General features: G+C 39.9%; 1 protein-coding gene and 1 pseudogene across 1 annotated transcript in view; one reads left to right on the forward strand and one right to left on the reverse strand.

Moving 5' to 3' along the window:
• Nucleotides 1-410: 410 nt before the first annotated feature.
• The window catches only part of LOC107000103 (uncharacterized), a gene marked incomplete at its 5' end in the record, with an annotated part of 28,957 nt that continues 9,963 nt past the window's right edge, over nt 411-19,404 (forward strand). The window contains 1 exon segment of the mRNA XM_015146851.3: nt 411-539. Coding sequence (XP_015002337.3) covers nt 411-539 — 129 coding nt within the window.
• On the reverse strand, nt 8,243-8,525 carry LOC114669920 (FXYD domain-containing ion transport regulator 6 pseudogene; annotated as a pseudogene).

Consider the following 19,404-nt stretch of genomic DNA (forward strand, 5'->3'; position numbering starts at 1 on the left):
AAAAGCTTCCTCACTGTGTCAGTGCTGTATGATTGTTTAGTTAATAAATCTGGAAAGATGTGCAGAAACTTAACCATTGTTACTTCCAAAGGCAGAACCTGATAGGCTGCGGAAGAGGGAAAGAAGGAAACCTAGATTTCAATGTATGTTATTTTGTACCTTGTGAATGTCCTACAAGTGTTATTCTTGGTGCTTTTCCTGTGAATTTTTTTTTAAAGAAAGAACCACCATCACCACAAAATAATGCACAAAACAACCATTTTATTTTATTCATGGTTCACAGGGCTAGGAAGAAACAGAAAAGATGGTTTATTGCTGCTCATTGGTGTTTGGTGACTGCAGAGAAGACTCATTGGCTGGAGTTGAATCCACAGCAAAGGGTTGGCATCATCTGGAGGTGACTTCACTCACATGTCTGCAGAGGACATGGGGCTTTGGCTGCAGGGCCTATAGGAGACCTTCCAGGTACCCTGGGCTTCCAGGTAGCAGAGCAGTCTCAGGACATTAAGAGCTTTGACTTGGTGGTCAAGGGCACACAGGTGAGTGACCTGAGTGAACCAGGCAGATGCTTATGGCCTTTTTAAACATAACTTTGGAAGTTACACAGCATCACTTTCATGTCATGTGTCAGTGACAAGTGAGCACTAGTGTCCAGTCTGGTAAGGTAGGCATAGACCTCAAAATCTCAAGGGGAGAATAGCAAAAAAATTGGAAACATCTTTAAAAAGCCACATGCATATTCTAGTTTAAAACAACTCAGGTTTTATCTCTCCTGGGCTTCCCACCACAGCTCTGGGGTGATCTTAGGGCTTGTGTTTCCTCCCCAACTTGGAAGCAGAGGAGAAAGGGACCTTGGTAGTGGTTGTGGCCAACGGTCTTTTGCTTATGTCCTAGGAGATCCACCCAAGAGAGATGCAGGTCAGCAATCGCCCAATCTCACTTATAAGTGGGAGCTAAATGATGAGAACTCATGGACACAAAGGGGAACAGCAGACACTGGGCCTACATGAGGGTAGGGTGGGAGGAGGGAGAGGATCAGAAAAAATAACTATTGGGTACTAGGCTTAGTACCTGGGTGATGAAATAATCTGTACAACAAACCTCTGTGATATGAGTTTACCTACATAACAAATCTGCACATATTCCCCCGAACCTAAAATAAAAGATTAAAAAAAAAAAGTTCCTAGTAGCAGAGATGTCTCTCAAATATGTGATAAAAAATATGTTACCTTATCACATAGGCCAGGGGTAAGGTAATTGTGGGTTTTACTTCTGCCTCAGTCACTGTGAATTGATTGACAAGTAAATGCAAACATTCAGGGAAACTTACTGAAGCGTTATGGGGCAATAAAAACTAATGTCTGCCTTAAATGTTGCTCTATCAAGGAACCGTTTATTTGACTCTGTTGAATTTAAAAATCACAAGATTTAGGCCGGGTGCAGTGGCTCACACCTGTAATCCCAGCGCTTTGGGAGGCAGACACAGGTAGATCACCTGAAGTCAGGATTTCGAGACCAGCCTGGCCAACATGGTGAAACCCCACCTCTACTAAAAATACAAAAATTAGCTGGACATGGTGGCAGGTGCCTATAGCCCCAGTTACTCAGGAGGCTGAGGCAAGAGAATTGCTTGAACCCGGGAGGCAGAGGTTGCAGTGAGCCAAGATCACGCCATTGCATTCCAGCCTGGGCGACAAGAGTAAAACTCCATCTCAAATAAAATAAAATAAAATAATATAAATCGCAAGATTTAACTATTTGGAATGGAGGGAGGCTTTATTTCTTATAGGAGGTTACAGCCTGCAACAGGCTGAGAAGAATGCCTCTGGCTAAGACCAGGGATAGGCACTTTGAAGGAACATAGGTTGGGATGGGAGCATTATGCTGGAGAAGTTAGCTAAACATACATCTTCAACAGGTTACAGGAGGAGCTATGAATATGCATGAGATGGTCCTGATGCGCGTGTGTTGAACCAATATGCATGTAACATGTGACCCATGTTCACTTTGGGATGGAGACCTAACATTTGAATGTATTATAATCAGGCCCTATCAGTCAAAAGGTCTTTTCAGGACATGAAGGCACTCAAGTGTGCAACCTCTGTAAACCCAGCCAGAACCAGTTTATGGTGGGTGGTCTTCTTATCAGGAGAAAGTTACTGAAATCAGTCTCTTGTCTAATCAAAGCTGTAGTTATGGTGCTTGGAACATGGGTTGGGAGCCAATTAGTGTCTGGTGATGAGCTACAATTGTTTCCATTTTGCTTATCTCAAGGTCAAGTGTTTATTTAGCTGCTAGAGAAAAAGGAAAAACCTTGTGGCAGTCAGACCATAGTTTACTCTTTAAGTTTAAGGTGCTTGACCTAACCCTTGTCTGACATGGCCTTAGGTCTTGTTTATAATTTGGTATCTCATTGCCACGAAAGTCTGTTCTGCCAGTCTTACGATCTCTATTTTAACATTAATGCTGTCAGTTACTGTGTCTAAACCACAAACATCAGAGGGTATAATGAGACATGTCTGACCTCCATCTCGTCATGGCCAGGAACTCAGTTGTAAGGTTTTTCTGGGGTCCCCTTGGCTAAGGGGAGTGTCCTTCAGTTGGTGGGGGCTTAGGATTTTATTTTTAGTTTACAATTTCCGCAAAGGGAAAGGCTGCTGATAAACCTTAAACATCCTGCACTTGTGTTTCAAAGCAATAAATCAGACCTCTTAAGTACTAGTGGAGTTGTATACAATTTGTACTGTGACCACTTTCCCTTCTAGCCTGAAAGCTCTGTGAAGACAGAGGTCTTGGCTTTTTTATTTCTTAACACTTTTCTTACCCCCAAATTAGCACGTAGCAGCGGCTACACAGATGAGAATCTCTCTTTGTTCCCCACAGTTTCTACATTGAACAGTTCTCCCTGCCAACATGCAGCATCACCCTGTAGCCTTATAGTTTCCCCAGCATCTAATATATTTTTTTCCAGTAACTGGAGACTGAGATGCTGCAGGGCCAGACAGCTGTGTTCTTAGCCGAGTGACAAGCAAGGCTTTTTTGGGCTTTTTTTTTTACCTTATTCACCTTAGGGTTCAAGCTGACCAACTCAAAACTATACACGTGGGGCCAGAAAATCATCAGCCTCTGAGTGTGAGCTATATGATCTTACAAGAGCTCATTAGAGATGAAAAACAGATTTGTAAATTCCAAAGCATATCTCTAGCTCAAGATTGCCTCTCTTCATAGTCTCCTTTTTTCCAGTGGCTCCAATAGGCAAAAACCATAGCAAAAATAGTTAATTTTGAAGACCTGTTCTGTTTCCAGTATTGAGAATTTAAATTCCAAGCTGCCCACTAGCTGCAAAAAGCAAGGAAGTTGTGTCCCACTCAATTTCCTCTGCAGCTTTTCCTGATCAGTGTGTTTCCTCTAGAATTTATGAAATTGAAAGCATTTAACATGTTATATCAATTTTATCATATCAATACATTTAGATGTAATAACCACAAAAAACAAAGCCATTAAACATTTTTTTTTCTATTACAAACTAAACCCATAGCAGTAAATCCAGCATTTGCAGTTAGGTTAGCATTACTGCTGTGGGAAAGATTCAGGTTGGAAAGCAGATGGGGGAGGTTACAGGCGGTGGCAAAGAAGGAGGCAGCTCTTGCAACAGGGCAGCAGCTTGGCTAAAGAAGAGGCTGGATGGAGTCTTGGCACCCTCCCCACCCCAGCTTTGCTCCAGCCCTGAGAACTTTTAACATTTTGGAGCCACCCAACACTCACCTTTATAATTTGTCACTGTTGTTGTTTTTTTTCCTCCCACCTACAGAAGAGAACAAAAAACAAAGCCATCACCCAGATGTATATTTTTCCCCTCACTTCATCCAGCACAGCTCAAAGAAGCTGTTTCTAACCCCATAGGTCACTGTGGCTTCTCAAAGCAGACAGCAGTTCAGCTGCTGCTCTCAAACCATAGGGGGCTCCATAGACACCCAGTTATCAAAGGCTTATCACCATTCCTCATCATTTTTCCTTTTCCCAAACAGTGATGGAGCCAAATCTTAGTGAGTCAGTGTTGTTCTAGCAAATTCCACTTCTGGCCCAGGTGCAATGACTCATAGCTGTAATCTCAGCACTTAGAGAGGCTGAGGCAGGAGGATCACTTGAGGCGAGGAGCGCAAGATAAATCTGGGCAACATAGCAAGACCCCATCTTTAAAGAAAAAAAAAAAAAGAGCCCGGGATGGTGGCACGTGCTTGTAGTCCCAGCTATTCAGGAGGATACATACCTGTAGTCCCAGCTGAGGCAGGAGGATCACTTGTGCCCAGGAGTTCAAGGCTGCAGTGAGCTATGGTTGTGCCACTGCACTCCAGCCTGGGTGACAAAGAGTGAGAAGTAAAAAAAATTTGCTTCTGATGCCAGCTGTATTGGGGATTCCCAAGAACACTTCTGGATTAAACAAATTGCTAGGAGGACTGACAGGACTTGGCACATAGTCACACTATGGCTATGACTTATTACAGCAAAGTCAGCAAAGGGGAGATGTCACAGGGCCATGTCCAGAGGAAACTGGCACCAGCTTCCAAGCATCCTCTCCTAGTGGAGTCACATAGGATGTGCTGAATTCCTCCAGCAATATGCTGTGACAACAAATGCAAAATGTTGCAAATACTGCATTTGTTGCAAATGTTGCAAAATGTTGCTCCTTAGAGACTCAGTGTTTGGGCTTTTTATTGGGGTCTGGTCATGTAGACACTGTCTATTGTGCACAAATCAAAATTCCAGATTCCCAGAAAAAAAAGCAGGTGTTCTGCAGAAACCATATTGTTCAGGTACAGTGAGCCATTTGATCAGTCAGGGTGGAGGGAACCCTTCTGAAATCCAGGTTCCCAAACCTTCCCAAAATTCACATTCCCAGATACCAGCCAAGGATAGGATAGCCATCTCAGGCCACTTCAGTGGCAACTCTACTTCAATAGATTTTTTTTTTTTTAATAGATGGAATCTCACTCTGTTGGCAGGCTGGAGTACAGTGGCGTGATTTTGGCTCACTGCAACCTCCAGCTCTCGGGTTCAAGTGATTCTCCTGCCTCAGCCTCCTGAGTAGCCGGGATTACAAGCACATGCCACCATGCCGAGCTGATTTTGTATTTTTTTTAGTACAGACAAAGTGTCACTGTGTTGGCCAGGATGGTCTCAATCTGACCTTGTGATCCACCAGCCTCAGCCTTCCAAAGTGCTGGGATTACAGACGTGAGCCACCGCGCCCGGCCACTTCAATTGATTATTAGTTTGCAAGTTTGTAATGCTTTCAGTGGTTCAACCCCTGTTTGATGTTAGTTCTGAGTTCAGACTTGTGAGTGACAGACATACTAAGGCAGCTGCGAGATTATCAAATTCACTCAGCTCAATTTTTGTGGTGGTTGCTATTATCTATTTTTATTTGTGTATATTTCAATGCCAAATAGCTAAATTCAAGCTTAAACTTTGTGATGAATTGTTTGAAAAGTGGAGATTTATTACATGAGCAAAGATTCCTTTTGAAGCTTTTTGTGTAGTATGCAAAAATGGAGAAAGTCACCAGCACATAGTAACAGCTAAACATGGAAGATGTATGATTTCCTCAACTAATACTATATAAAGTAGCAAACAAATTTTTTTATTAAAAAGAATTCAAGGTCAGGTGCAGTGGCTCACACCTGTAATCCTTGCACTTTAGGAGGCCTAGGTGGGCAGATTGCCTGAGCTCAGTAGTTCAAGACCAGCTTGGGCAACATGGTGAAACCTTGTCTCTACTAAAATTGCAAAAAATTAGGGCATGGTGGCGAGTAATTCCAGCTACTTGGGAGGCTGAGGCAAGAGAATTGCTTGAACCTGGGAGGTGGAGGTGGCAGTGAGCTGAGATTGCACCACTGTACTCCAGCCTGGGTGACAGAGCGAGACTGTCTCAATAAAAAATAAAAAAATAAAAATAATTCAGATTGAGATATAGTAATTGCAGTAGAAGTTGTAAACATCTGCCAAACTATATAACAGCAGCAGTCTTTCAGCTCGAATGACAGTTTGAAAGTATTACTGCTAGAAGTGTTTTCTGATTCCAAAGATGCAATCAAATTTTGAAAAGCCAGGATAAAATCTACTGCAACAACAACAAAAGTGATAGCTTCACTATGATCACAGAGATGTTCAGTGATCTAAATGCCTCATCTATTTTCAGCAGAGCCGTGGATGCAAGTAATCACAAGGCAGAAGATATTTTCCCTTTGCTTCTGAACTGCTTTTGGTGGCGATAATACAAATACAAATTGTGGTTGATGTTTGCATAAGGGCACAGACATGCTTGGTCCAAGTGGAAGTAAAGCATGAATGATTTGAGGTCAAAATAGCATCTGATGTTCTTTGCATTTTCATTGAAGTAACTGTCATAAAATTGTTCTTTTACTTCAGCGTTTACACTATTAGAATTGAGTGATTAAAGGATTGTGTGATTTTTTTGGCATTTGATATTCTTAATTTCCTTTGCAGTTAGAAACTCATTGGTTCCCGTAACTAACACAGTTGAGAAAGTTGTTAGTTTATGTAAAGTCTTGAAATAATATTTTAATTCTCAATAAAAGATTCCAAAATTTTTGTTTACTTTAAAAATAATCCATTGAGTGAAGTTTACTTGTTTTTTGTTCATAGTTTTTTTTTCACTAGGAAACAAATGTTTTATTCCTTTTTTCTATTGTTCAGACAGATCGTGGTACAGAAAACAGCAGTCTGGCCACAGAGGCTGGGTTTGGCTGATTTCCACAGGCACATGGAGGACAGGAAGGGCGGGATCTCATTTGAGCTCCCACTCTCATTATGACCTTTGACCTCTTCCTGTACCCTCTGCAGCAGTGCTGCATGGAGCCTACTGGGTCTCTAACCTACCTCACTCACCTCTCTGACCACTGACAGGCAGCACAAATCATGTGGGGGTTGTTTCTGCTGACCAAGGAGACATGGGCAGAGAAGCAAAGGCCCCTTACTCTCCCTCTGTCCATTCCAGTGTGCTGGCCACAACAGAGTGGGAATCCTGCAGTCATCACCTGCTGGAGACTCAGCTTCAGGGATGGGAGCCTGTGTCCAGAAAAACTGGGCTGTAGATTGAAGTCTCAGAAGCAGGAAGGTTGGAGAGGGGTAGGGTTCCAGAGCCCCTGGGGTTATTGCTGTTAAAATATGCAAGGGCTACATTCCCCAAGGGCAGATTAGAAGCCCTGGGCCTGGGATAGGCACGGTGGCTGACACCTGTAATCCCAGAATTTTGGGAGGCCAAGGCAGGTGGATTGCTTGAGGCCAGGGAAAACCCCATCTCTACTAAAAATACAAAAATTAGCTGGGCGTGGTGCTGCATGCCTATAGTACCAGCTGCTTGGGAGGCCCAGGCATGAGTATCCCTTGAACCCAGGTTGCAGTGAGCTGAGATTGTGCCACTGCATTCCGGTTTGGGTGACAGAGTGGGACTCTGAAAAAAAAAAGAAAGCAGCAGATCTGGTCCTGGAATCCCTGGGTGTTATGTGAAGGGCAGGGCAGATAGGGCTCCCTGGGGCTTCCCCAGGGAGAAAAATAACCATCGAAGGGTATAGTAGCCTGCTGAAGGCAATGCTGGGCTCACAAACTCCTTGCTTTGCTTTGTGTCTCTAATTACTGATCTTCAGAACAGACTGGGGTTGGAGTGGGATAAGGAAGCGAGGTTCTTGTAAAAGGAGTGAAGAGATTCCATGAAGAAAGAAAATGAAAGTGGTACAAACCTTCCCAGGTCCCAAGACAACTGGAGACTCCTGCCCATACTCTAAAGGGAAGGAGCTAGACTCTCCAGGGAATAAAGCAGACTCCCAGGAGTGAGAGGTGATGGGGGGCAGAGACGAGCAGATGGCTACATGGCTCAGCCCCTGCCCAGGAAAGTGAGTCCACAGTTCACTAACAGTAATAACCATGAACAAGTAGCTATGAACACTAGATTCAGCAAACACACATACACAGACACATCACAGGAGTTGGAGGAGCCTGCAGGCTGCAGTGGTGAGGCAAGAGATTAGTTGGATCATCAGGTGGAGGAATGGTGTTAGAAGGGACAGGGAAGGGCGTGTGGGGACACACAAGTTACTGGCTTCTCTTGGGGAAAGATTTGTTGCTGAAGTGGCTGTTTTCTTAAACATCAACATTTGCATCTAAAAGTTCAAGCAGCTACTTTTGGGTTCCAGAGGCTTCCCACCGGAGGGATGCACTTCATTCAATTCTCTGCTTTCTGGATCTTTGTTGCATTTGCAGTGATGAGGTTCCCCACTGGGCTTCCTCCTCTCTTGGGGTCCCTTCTGATTGAAACTGCACTTGCTTCTGCAACCTAGGATAAGGAGGATCCCAGTGGAGAAGAGGACCACAGCACATACCAACCCCCCAGTCCTCAGGGTCTGGTAGTCATAATGAAGAGGGTCAATTTCCTTCTCCCTGTCACCTGCACCGGCCAGGACAATGAGGGCCAACAGGCTGCATAGAAAGATCAGCACCACCTCCATAGTGCCTGCACAGCCAGTTCCCTCTGAGATGATCCCAGGAGGATGTGTCGAGTCCCAAGGAGCCTGGGAGTGGCATGTTCCTAGTTTTCAGTCTCTTTAGGGATAGGATTATGCAAATCAAAAGAAGAGCAAACGATGTTACTGAAATAATCCATGGCATAGTGGAACCTGAATGCCTTAAAGAAATAATGGCGGCTGGGAGAGGTGGCTCACACCTGGAATCCCAGCACTTTGGGAGGCTGAGGCGGGTGGATCCCTTGAGGTCAGGAGTTTGAGACCAACCTGGTCAATATGGTGAAGCCTTGTCTCTACTAAAAATATACAAAATTAGCCAGACATGGTGGCATGTGCCTGTAATCCCAGCTACTGGGGAGGCTGAGGCAGGAGATTTATTTGAATTCGGAAGGCGGAGGTTGCAGTGACCCAAGATCATGCCATTGCACTCCAGCCTGGGAGACAGAATGAGACCCGGTCTGAAAAAAAAAAAAAAGGAATATTCACAAGTGTCAAGACTGTTCTTAAAATTGAAAAACATTAGGCCGGGTGCTGTGGCTCATGCCTGTAATCCCAGCACTTTGGGAGGCTGAGGCAGGCGGATCACTAGGTCAGCAGTTCGAAACCAGCCTGGCCAACATAGTGAAGCCCCGTCTCTACTAAAATTACAAAAATTAGCCAGGTTTGGTGGTACAAGCCTGTAGTCCCAGCTACTTGGGACGCTGAGGCAGGAGACTCGCTTGAACCCAGGAGGCGGAGGTTGCGGTGAGCCAAGATCCAGCCTGGGCGACAGAGCGAGACTCCGTCCCCCCTCCCCCCCAAAAAATCCAATGAATTATGTAGCATTAGGACTCATGGTTGTTTAAAGAAACAGTCCTGGTAAGCTAGGGTGATCATGGGTTGTTAGGATGTGGCAGGCTTTGTGACAGCCCTAGAGACTGGGCAGAACTGGAATATTTGCAATGACTTTCGAGGGATTATACCTAAAAAAAAAAAATTATGGTAACATGCACATCACGTGAAATTCACAATTAAGACATTTTAAAGTATAGAATTCAATGATTTTAGTACATTCACAGTGTTGTACAACCATAACCACCATTTATTTCTGGAATATTTTCATCACACCAAAAGGAAACATGGTACCCTTAATAAGCAGTGTTGTTACTTAATAAGCAGTTGCTCCCTTTTCCCCCCCTCTGCTCCCAGCCCCTAGCAACCAATAATCTCCTTTCTGTCTTTGTAGATTTGCCTATTTTGGATATGGCATATGAATGCGATCATACAATTTGTAGCCTTTTGTGTCTGATCTCTCACTTAGGATAATGATTTCAAGACCCATTTATGTTGTAGTTATATATCAGTACTTTGTCCCTTTTTATGATTGAACAATATTCTGTTATATGGATATACCAACTTTTGTTTATCCATTCATCTGTTAATGGACATTGGGGGTCATCCTGTGTTTCGCTATTGTGAATAGTGCTCCTACGAGCATTCATGTACAAATATTTGTTAGAATACATGCTTTCAATTGTTCTGGGTATATACCTACGAGTGAAATTGCTGGGGGATATGGTAATTTTACGTTTAATTTATTGTGAATCTGACAGTTTTCCACAGCAGGGTGCTTTGCAATCCATAGGAATTTTTAGTTAGCTTTTCTATTTCTGCAAAAATGTATGCTGAGTTTTTGATAAGTATTGCATTGGGTAAGTATTAGAGTGGGTGATAACACTTTGGGGAGTGTTATCTTAATATTAAATCTTATAATCCATGAACATAAGATTTTTTTTCCCCTAGGTCTTCTGTCCTTCATTAATGTTTTGTAGTTTTCAGTGTACAAGTGTTGCATATCCTTGCTTAAATTTATTAAATAGTTTTTTGTTTAAATGCTGTTGTAAATTATATGAAATTCAGACTTCAGTGTCTATAAAGTTTTATCAGAACTCAGCCATACTCATATATTTATGTATAGTCTGTGGGTACTTTCACACTACAAGGGCAGAGTTGACTGGTTGCAGTAGAGACTGTAATGGCCCACAAGCCTAAAATTTCTTTTGTTTAAATGCTGTTGTAAGTGGAATTGTCAATTTGCTTTTTTACTCTTCATTGTAATGACAACTAATTTTTGAGTGTTGATCTTGTATCAACACTCAAAATCTTGTATCAAAAACAAATTTTGCTGAATTTGTTTCCTACTTCTAGCAGTTTCTTTGTGGATTCTTTAGTATTTTCTGCATATAAGATCATGTCATCTGCAAACAAAACTATTTTATTTTTTTCTTTCCAATTTGGGTTTGTTTATTTATTTACTTAGCCTAATTGCTCTGGCTGGAATTTTTAGTACAGTGTTGAATATATGTGGCCAAAGCAGGCATCTTTATTTATTGTTGGTTTTTTTGTTTTAGCAATCTTAACCATTTTTGGATGTACAGTTCAGAAGCAGTGTTAAGTATATTCATATTGTACATCTAATCTCCAGAACTTTTTCATTTTGGGAAATTGAAATTCTGTACCCATTAAACAGTAACTCCTCATTTTCCCCTCCTCCTTGCCCCTGGCAACCGCCATCCTACTTTCTGTTTCTAAGAGTTTCATTATTTTTGCTATATCTTATATAAGTGAAATCATACAGTATTTGTCTTATGACTGGGTTATTTCACCTAGCATAATGTCCTCAAGCTTCCTCAGTGTTGTAGCATGTGTCAGAATTTATCTCCTTTCTAATGTTGAATGATATTTCATTGTCCCCATGTTTTGTTTATTCATTCATCTGTCAGTGGACATTTGGTTTCCTTCCTCTTTTTAACTGTTGTGAATAATGCTACTGTGAACATGGGTGTACAACTATCTCTTTGAGATCCTTCTTTCAGTTCTTTGGGTATATACTCAAATGTGGTATGGCTGGAACCTGTGGTAATTCTATTTTTAATTTCTTGAGGAAACACCAACGTGTTTTCTACAGAAGGTGCACCATTTTACAGTCCCATCCTCAGTGTACAAGATTCTGATTTCTCCATATCCTTGCCAACACTCATTATTCTCTTTTGTTGTTTTGATAGCAGTCATTGTGTTGGGTATATGGTAATTTTTCATTGTGGTTTTGATTTATATTTCCCTAATGATTAGTGATGTTGAGCATATTTTCATAAGCTTGTTGACCATTTATATATCTTTTATGGAGAAATGTCTGTTCAAGTCCTCTGTCCATCTTTGAATTAGGTTATTTTGTTTGTTTTGAGTTGTAGGGGTTCTTTATATACTTTTTATGTTAATTCCTCCTCAGATACATGAATTGTGAATATTTCTTCCTGTTGTGTTGATTGCCTTTTCATTCAGTTAACTGTGTTCTTTGATGCACAATTTTTAAGTTTGATGCAGTCCAATTTATTTTTACTTCTGTTGCCTGTGGTTTTTGGTATTATATCCAAGAAAACATTGCCACATATAATGTCAAGAATCCATTCTACTATGTGTTCTGCCATGAGTTTTGTAACTTTAGTTCTTAGATTTGGGTCTTTGATTCATTTTGAGTTAATTTTTTTTGTAGTTTTGTTTTGCATGTGGCTATCCAGTTTACCAACACTATTTGTTAGAAAAATTGTCCTTTCTCTAGTGCTGTTCTTGACAACTTTGTTGAAAATCATTTTACCATAGGTGCCTGGGTTTTCAAGATTATTTTGGCTATTTGAGATCCCTTAAAATTCCATGTAAATTTCAGGATGATTTATTTCTATTTCTGTTACTATGTGTCCTTTGTAGACTGACCTTTTTTTTTTTTTTTTAAAATCAATATGTAGTGTTTTTCTCTTGTAATAATATTTGACTTAAAGTCTCTTGTCTCAGGATAGCCACCCTGGCATTCTTTAGGTTACTATCCTCTTCTCTCATTTCAATTTCAACCTATTGTGTTGTGGGTTTGTATCTAAAGAGAGTGTCTTGTAGACAATATATAGCTGGATCATATATTTGTATTTATTTTGCCAATTTCTTTTTTCTTTTCTTTTTCTTTTCTTTTCTTTCTTTTTTTTTTTTTTTTTTTTTGAGACAGAGTCTCACTGTGTCGCCAAGGGTGGAGTGCAGTGGTGTGATCTTGACTCTCTGCAACGTCTGCCTCCAGGGTTCAAGCAATTCTTCTGCTTCAGCCTCCCGAGTAGCTGGGATTACAGGTGCACACGACTACACCTGGCTAATTTTTGTATTTTTTTGTTTGTTTGTTTAGTAGAGATGGGGTTTCACCGTATTGGTTAGGCTAGTCTCAAACTCCTGACCTGTGATCCACCCGCCTTGGCCTCCCAAAGTGCTGGGATTACAGGTGTGAGCCACCGTGCCCAGCCTATTTTGCCAATTTCTGTATTTTACTTGGGAGTTTATTTACATTTAGAGTAAAAGATAAACTGATAAAGCACTTATGCCTCTTTGCTATTTGTTTTCCATGTGTATTACATCTTGTTTTCAGTTTTTCTGTATATGCCTTCCTTCGTGTGTGTTTTTTTCTAACGTGTCATTTTAATTCCTTTTGTATTTCTTTGTAGTCATTATTTACCTAGTGTTAATACTTGGAATTGCAATTAACATCTTGAATTTATAACAATCTAGCTTGCATTAATACCAACTGAGCCTTAATCTTATATTAAAACTCTGCTCCTATACAGCTTTGTCCCTGTCCTTTGTCTTCTTATTGTCACATTTTATGCCTTTGTAAATTGTGTGCACATTACCATATATTTATAATTATTGTTTTATGTATTTGTCTTTTAAATCATATAGAAAAAAGCACATAAAAGCCAAGAATACAATAAGACTGGCTTTTGCATTTTCTTACAGTAGTTACTTTTACCATTTGAATTTTTTGTATGTTTGGATTGGAGTTACCGTCTAGTGTCCTTTTGTTTCAACCTTTAGGACTTCCTTTTGCATTTCTTATAGGACAGGTCTAGTACTAATAAATTCTCTCAGATTCTGTTGATCTAGGAATGTTTTAAATTCTCCTTCATTTTTGAAAGGCAGTTTTGCCAAATGTAGAATTTTTGATTTTTTTTTTTTCTTTTGGCACTTTAAAGGTGCCATTATCCTACTGCCTCTGGCCTTCATGGTTTCTAATAAAAGACTGGCTGTTAATCTTATTTCAGATCCTTTGTACATGGTTAGTCCCTTATCTCTTGCTACTTTCAAGATTCTTTGTCTTTTGACAATTTATTATTTCTCTCAGTTTGAAGTTCTTTGAGGTTATCCTAATTATAGTTTCTTGAGAGTCTTGGACATGAGATTCACATCTTTCATCAATTTGGAAGGTCTTCAGACATTATTTCTTCGGATATTTTTTGGTTCCATTTTCTCCTCTTTGTCAGCAACTCTTTTTATTAACTTTTGGTATGCTTGATGTTGTCTCATGGATCTCTTAGGCACTGTCCATTTTTCACCATTTTTCTCTGCTCCACAGAATGAGTAACCTCCATCAGTGTCTTCAGTTTTGCTGATTCTTTGTTCTCTTTGAGCTCCAATCTGTTATTAAATCCTTTCACTGAATTTAAAAAATTTTAGTTTCTGTACTTGTCAGCTCCAGACAGTCCTAATTACACTTTTATAATTTTGTTCTCTAATTTAATATTTTGTATTTGGCACAGCATCATCCTCCTGGTTTGTCTTAGTTCTTTGTCTGGTTTCATTTAGCTCTTCGAGCACATTTAGAACAGTTGATTTCAATTCTTTATCTAGTAAGACCAATATCAAAGGTGTCTTTGAGGACAGGTTTTATTCATTTCTTTTTTCTGTGTATCTGTGGGTCATATTACCTTCTTTGCATTCCTCATAATTTTTTATTGAAAACTGAGCATTTTGAATATTAAAATGTGCTAATTCTAGAAATCAGATTCTTTTCCCCAGAATTTGTTGTTGCTGTTTATTTTGCATTGTTTATTTTGTGACTTTTCTAAACTATTTTTGTATAGTCAGTGTTCTTTGTTGTACATGGTCACTGAAACCTCTGTTCTGTTAGTGGTCAGTTTGTGATTTGACAGAGATTTCTTTAAATGCCCAGAGCCAAGACAAAACAAAAAACTCTTCTGGTCTTTGCATATTGGCCCTGTTTTAGGGTGCTGCTGTAATGGTTTGCCAGGCCATTTGCATCTCTCTGTAAAACTTTACTTCCTGCTTACACCGAGCCTGAAGGTCAACCAGACATGAAAGCTTAGGTTCCTCTCAGGTTTTTTCTGAGCATGCATATTGCCCTGGCCTTGCACATGACCTCAATTCCCTGGTTTATGCAGGAGCTTTTCAAACCCCTTATCCCCACCCCTGGCCCCCATATATTTCCTTCCCAGTTTTTCCATTCGCAGTTTTATCAGTCCATCTGCTGCTTTTCTCATCTGGCTGCTGTGGCCTGATAATTGCCTTTAAATGCTTTCAACAAGCACTTCCTGGAAGAATAGCCCTGAGAAAGTTCCAAGGCAGGCAAAACAAAGACAAGCCTCTGAGCCACTTTTTCAGAGAGCCAGCATAGACAGATCAAAATACACAACTATAGTTCTCTGAAAACAACGTGCATACTGTCCACTTTGGCACAGGCATCAGCAAGCCATACCAGGAATGTTCTGGGTGTACTAGGTTTTTAATTAGATTGGAGAATTCTGAAAAGCTTGATGCTGAGAGGGCTTTTTTTTTTTTTTTCCAGCTTAATTGTTGCTTTAGTTTGGGATGGAGTTTTGGAGTTACCTATTCCATTTTCAGCCTGCCTCCCACATCAATTTTTGAGTAATTACTCTGTAGCACAACAGATGTACCTAGCCCATCTTGTCCTTCTCCTGCACTACCTCTGCCATTAGCCATTTCTCCAAAGGACATTGTTCTTTCTAGTGGAGGATGGAATTTAAAAAGCAAGATCTGGGTGCTCATTGCTAAAAGTTGTCACTGTCTCAGACCCTCTCAATTGACAGAATTAGGAAATATATATGTGTATGTATACACACACACAAATACACATGTGTGCACCTATTTTTATATTGGTCTATCTATACATGTTTTTTAAACAATGAGTTTACATAGACATTTTCCAGTTTCAATCTTAACCCCATAGCCTTTCTGTTTTCCATCTTTGTAACTTCTTTCTCCAACAGTGAGAAACCAGGCTATACCATTATCCACAATATTTATATTTATTTGCTCCTTCTCCCTGTTTGTATCCATTTTTTTTTTTTTTTTTTTTTTTAATTGAGATGGAGTTTCACTCTTGGTGCCCAGGCTGTATGCAGTGGCACGATCTCAGCTCACCACCACCTCCGCCTTCTGGGTTCAAGTGATTCTCCTACCTCAGCCTTCCAAGTAGCTGAGATTAGAGGCATGCACCACCACGCCTGGATAATTTTGTATTTTTAGAAGAGACAGGGTTTCTCCATGTTGGTCAGGCTGGTCTCAAACTCCCAACCTCAGGTGATCTGCCCACCTTGGCCTCCCAAAGTGTTGGGATTACAGACGTGAGCCACTGCACCCGGCTGATATCTAATGTCTTAAACCTGCCAGTGCTACCTGTCTCCTCAGCTCTGGTTTGATCCCTTAGATCATCATCTTCCTGGAATTATCCATACTTGCTATATTAAATATTCAAATCAGTTTTGATGTATTAAAACATTTTAGAAGTTAAAAGGTACCATTTGACTAAGTCTTATTTTTGGAAAAACATTATTACTTTATGTAAGCTTATCAAAAATAAAATTTCTGATTATTGGTAGCACAGTATCTAAACCTCTCTCTCCAGGTTGTCAAGCCACTACTGTGTCCATTAAGTTATAAGGACACTAATCTCATTCATGAGGGCAGAGCTTCCTAATCACCTCCTAAAGGCCATGCCTCTTTGTACTATTGCAATAGTATTAGATTCAATGAAGTTGTGAAGGGCACAAACATTCAGACCATAACACTAAGTATTTTATACTACTGGATACTATCATAAACGGAATTATTTTCTGAATTTCATTTTGGATGGTTCATTGTTGGAATATTAAAAAAAAACTAATTGTTATGTGTTGGTTTTGTACTCTGCAACTTCGCTGAAACCATTTGTTAGTTCCGATTTTTTGTGGATTTTTTGCTAAATAATGTTATCTGCAAATAGAGTAGTTTTACTTCTGCCTTTCAATTTGAATGTCTTTTATTCCTCTGTTTTCTGAATTTTGTTATCCTCAAATAGTATTGGGTTTTGTGTTTTTTTCTGCATCATTGATATGATCACGTGTTTATTCATTTGTTTTATTAATGTGGTGTCTTACACTGATTAATTTTCTTATATCGAACCACTCTTGCATTCCTGGGATAGATCCAACTTGGTCATAGTATGTAATGTTTTTAATATGCTGCCAAATTTGGTTTGCTAGTATTTTATTGATTTTTTTTTTGCATCTGTGTTCATAAGGGATATTAGCCTGTAATTTTGTTTTCCTGTGAAGTCTTTTTTTGGCTTTGGTATCAAGATAATGCTGGCTGGCACTCACAGGAATAAAACTCACAGGAATGAGTTAGGAAGTATTCCCTTCTAATTTTTGGAAATGTTTGAGGAAGATTAGTATTATTTCTTTAATTTGATAGAATTCACCAGTGAAGCCATCTTACCCTGGATTTTTTTCCCTTGGGCAGTTTTTTAAAAAATTACTGATATATCTCTTTACTTTTTGTAAGTATGTTGAGATTTTATATTTCTTCTTGAGTCAGTTTTAGTAATTTGTGTCCTTCTAGGAAATGTGTCTACTTCATTGAGTTACTTAATTTATTAGTGTACAGTTGTTCATAGTATTCTCTTATAACTCATTTTTTTTGTAATGTCACTTTCATTTCTGATTTTAGTTCTTTGCATTTTTTTCTTTAGTAAATCTAGCTAAAAATTTATTTAATTTTGGAATGCTCTTTTTTTCCTGATATATATATATATATATATATATATATATATATATATATATCTTTTAATCTCAAAATGTATATATATTTTGAGATGGAGTCTCACCCTATCACCCAGGTTGGAGTTCAGTGGCATGATCTTGGCTCACTGCAACCTCCGCCTCCCAGATTCAAGATATTCTCCTGCGTCAGCCTCCTGAGTAGCTGAGATTATAGGCATCCACCACCATGCATGGCTATTATTTGTATTTTCAGTAGAGACGGGGTTTCACCATGTTGGCCAGGCTGGTCTTGAACTCTAGACCTTAAGTCTCTCCCCAGCTTCAGAATCATCTTTGTAGCCTTCCACTGGACATGCTCACTTCCGTGACATGAAGATATTCCAAGACCTCTATGGCCTGCATGTGTCTTACTGTCACTCTGCCCTCTATCCTCCCACAACACCCAACCTCCTGGTTCTAATTTCCAGATCTTCTAAGGCCTCTATGCAGGCCCTCTGGAAGTAGCCCTTGCTCTATTCCTTTGCTTAGTGAAATCCCTCTTCTACATCTCCACTGCTGCCCCTTAATATAGACAATCTACCTCTAATGCTGCTCTCCAGCACAGTCTCCACTCTACTTTGGTGGCATTGCTTCCTCAGTGAAAATGAATTACGTTACAGGGATTTGGGTGTGTATTTTCAGTTCACCATCAGTTCTGCTATTCGCATCAGTGACGTGGAGTCAGGGGAGCAGGGAGTCTATGGCCTAAAGGAAGTGTGCAAGGTAATTGTGCTTATGTATATACTGCCAGTCCTTTAGAGCGTTGGAGGAAAATATCAGCTTGGATATTTATATTTTTATCTAAAAAATAAGAACAAAATTAAGCTTTCCTTATATGTGGATTGATTGTATTTTACTTTATAAATAAATATAAATAAAATTAGTAGTTGCTAAACATTTTTATGGATCAGTTGAGTGATAAATATTTGGAGAACACTAACAGGATTAAAGCCAAAAGTATTTCCTAGTCTCCCTCATCTCCCATGCCTCTGCAACCTTTACCTCATCACAGGTAAGACATGCTCTTATCTTGTTAAGCAAGTCCATTGACTTGCCACATATTTTTTAAGGTTTTTAACCATTTTTTTTTTTCAATTTAAGTTCTAGGGTACATGTGCACAACGTGCAAGTTTGTTACACATGTATAAATGTGCCATGTTGGTGTGCTGCACACATTAACTCCTCATTTACATTAGGTATATCTCCTAATGATATCCCACCCCTTCCCCCCTCCCCACAATAGGCCCTGGTGTGTGATGTTCCCCTTCCTGTGTCCAAATGGTCTCATTGTTCAATTCCCACCTATGAGTGAGAACATGTGGTGTTTGGTTTTCTGTTCTTGCGATAGTTTGCTGAGAATGATGGTTTCCAGCTGCATTCATGTCCCTACAAAGGACACGAACTCATCCTTTTTTATGGCTGCATAGTATTCCATGGTGTATATGTACCACATTTTCTTAATCCAGTCTGTCACTGATGGACATTTGGGTTGATTCCAAGTCTTTGCTATTGTGAATAGTGCCACAGTAAACATACGTGTGCATGTGTCTTTATAGCAGCATGATTTATAATCCTTTGGGTATATACCCAGTAATGGGATGGCTGGGTCAAATAGTATTTCTAGTTCTAGATCCTTGAGGAATCGCCACACTGTTTTCCACATTGGTTGAACTAGTTTACAGTCCCAACAACAGTGTAGAAGTGTTCCTGTTTCTCCACATCCTCTCCAGCACCTGTTGTTTCCTGACTTTTTAATGATTGCCATTCTAACTGGTGTGAGATGCTATCTCATTGTGGTTTTGATTTGCATTTCTCTGATGGCCAGTGATGATGAGCATTTTTTCTTGTGTCTGTTGGCCGTATAAATGTCTTCTTTTGAGAAATGTCTGTTCATATCCTTTGACCACTTTTTGATGGGGTTGTTTGTTTTTCTCTTGTAAATTTGTTTGAGTTCT

This window comes from Macaca mulatta, chromosome 9 (assembly GCF_049350105.2).
Source record: "Macaca mulatta isolate MMU2019108-1 chromosome 9, T2T-MMU8v2.0, whole genome shotgun sequence".
In the NCBI taxonomy this organism is placed as follows: domain Eukaryota; kingdom Metazoa; phylum Chordata; class Mammalia; order Primates; family Cercopithecidae; genus Macaca; species Macaca mulatta.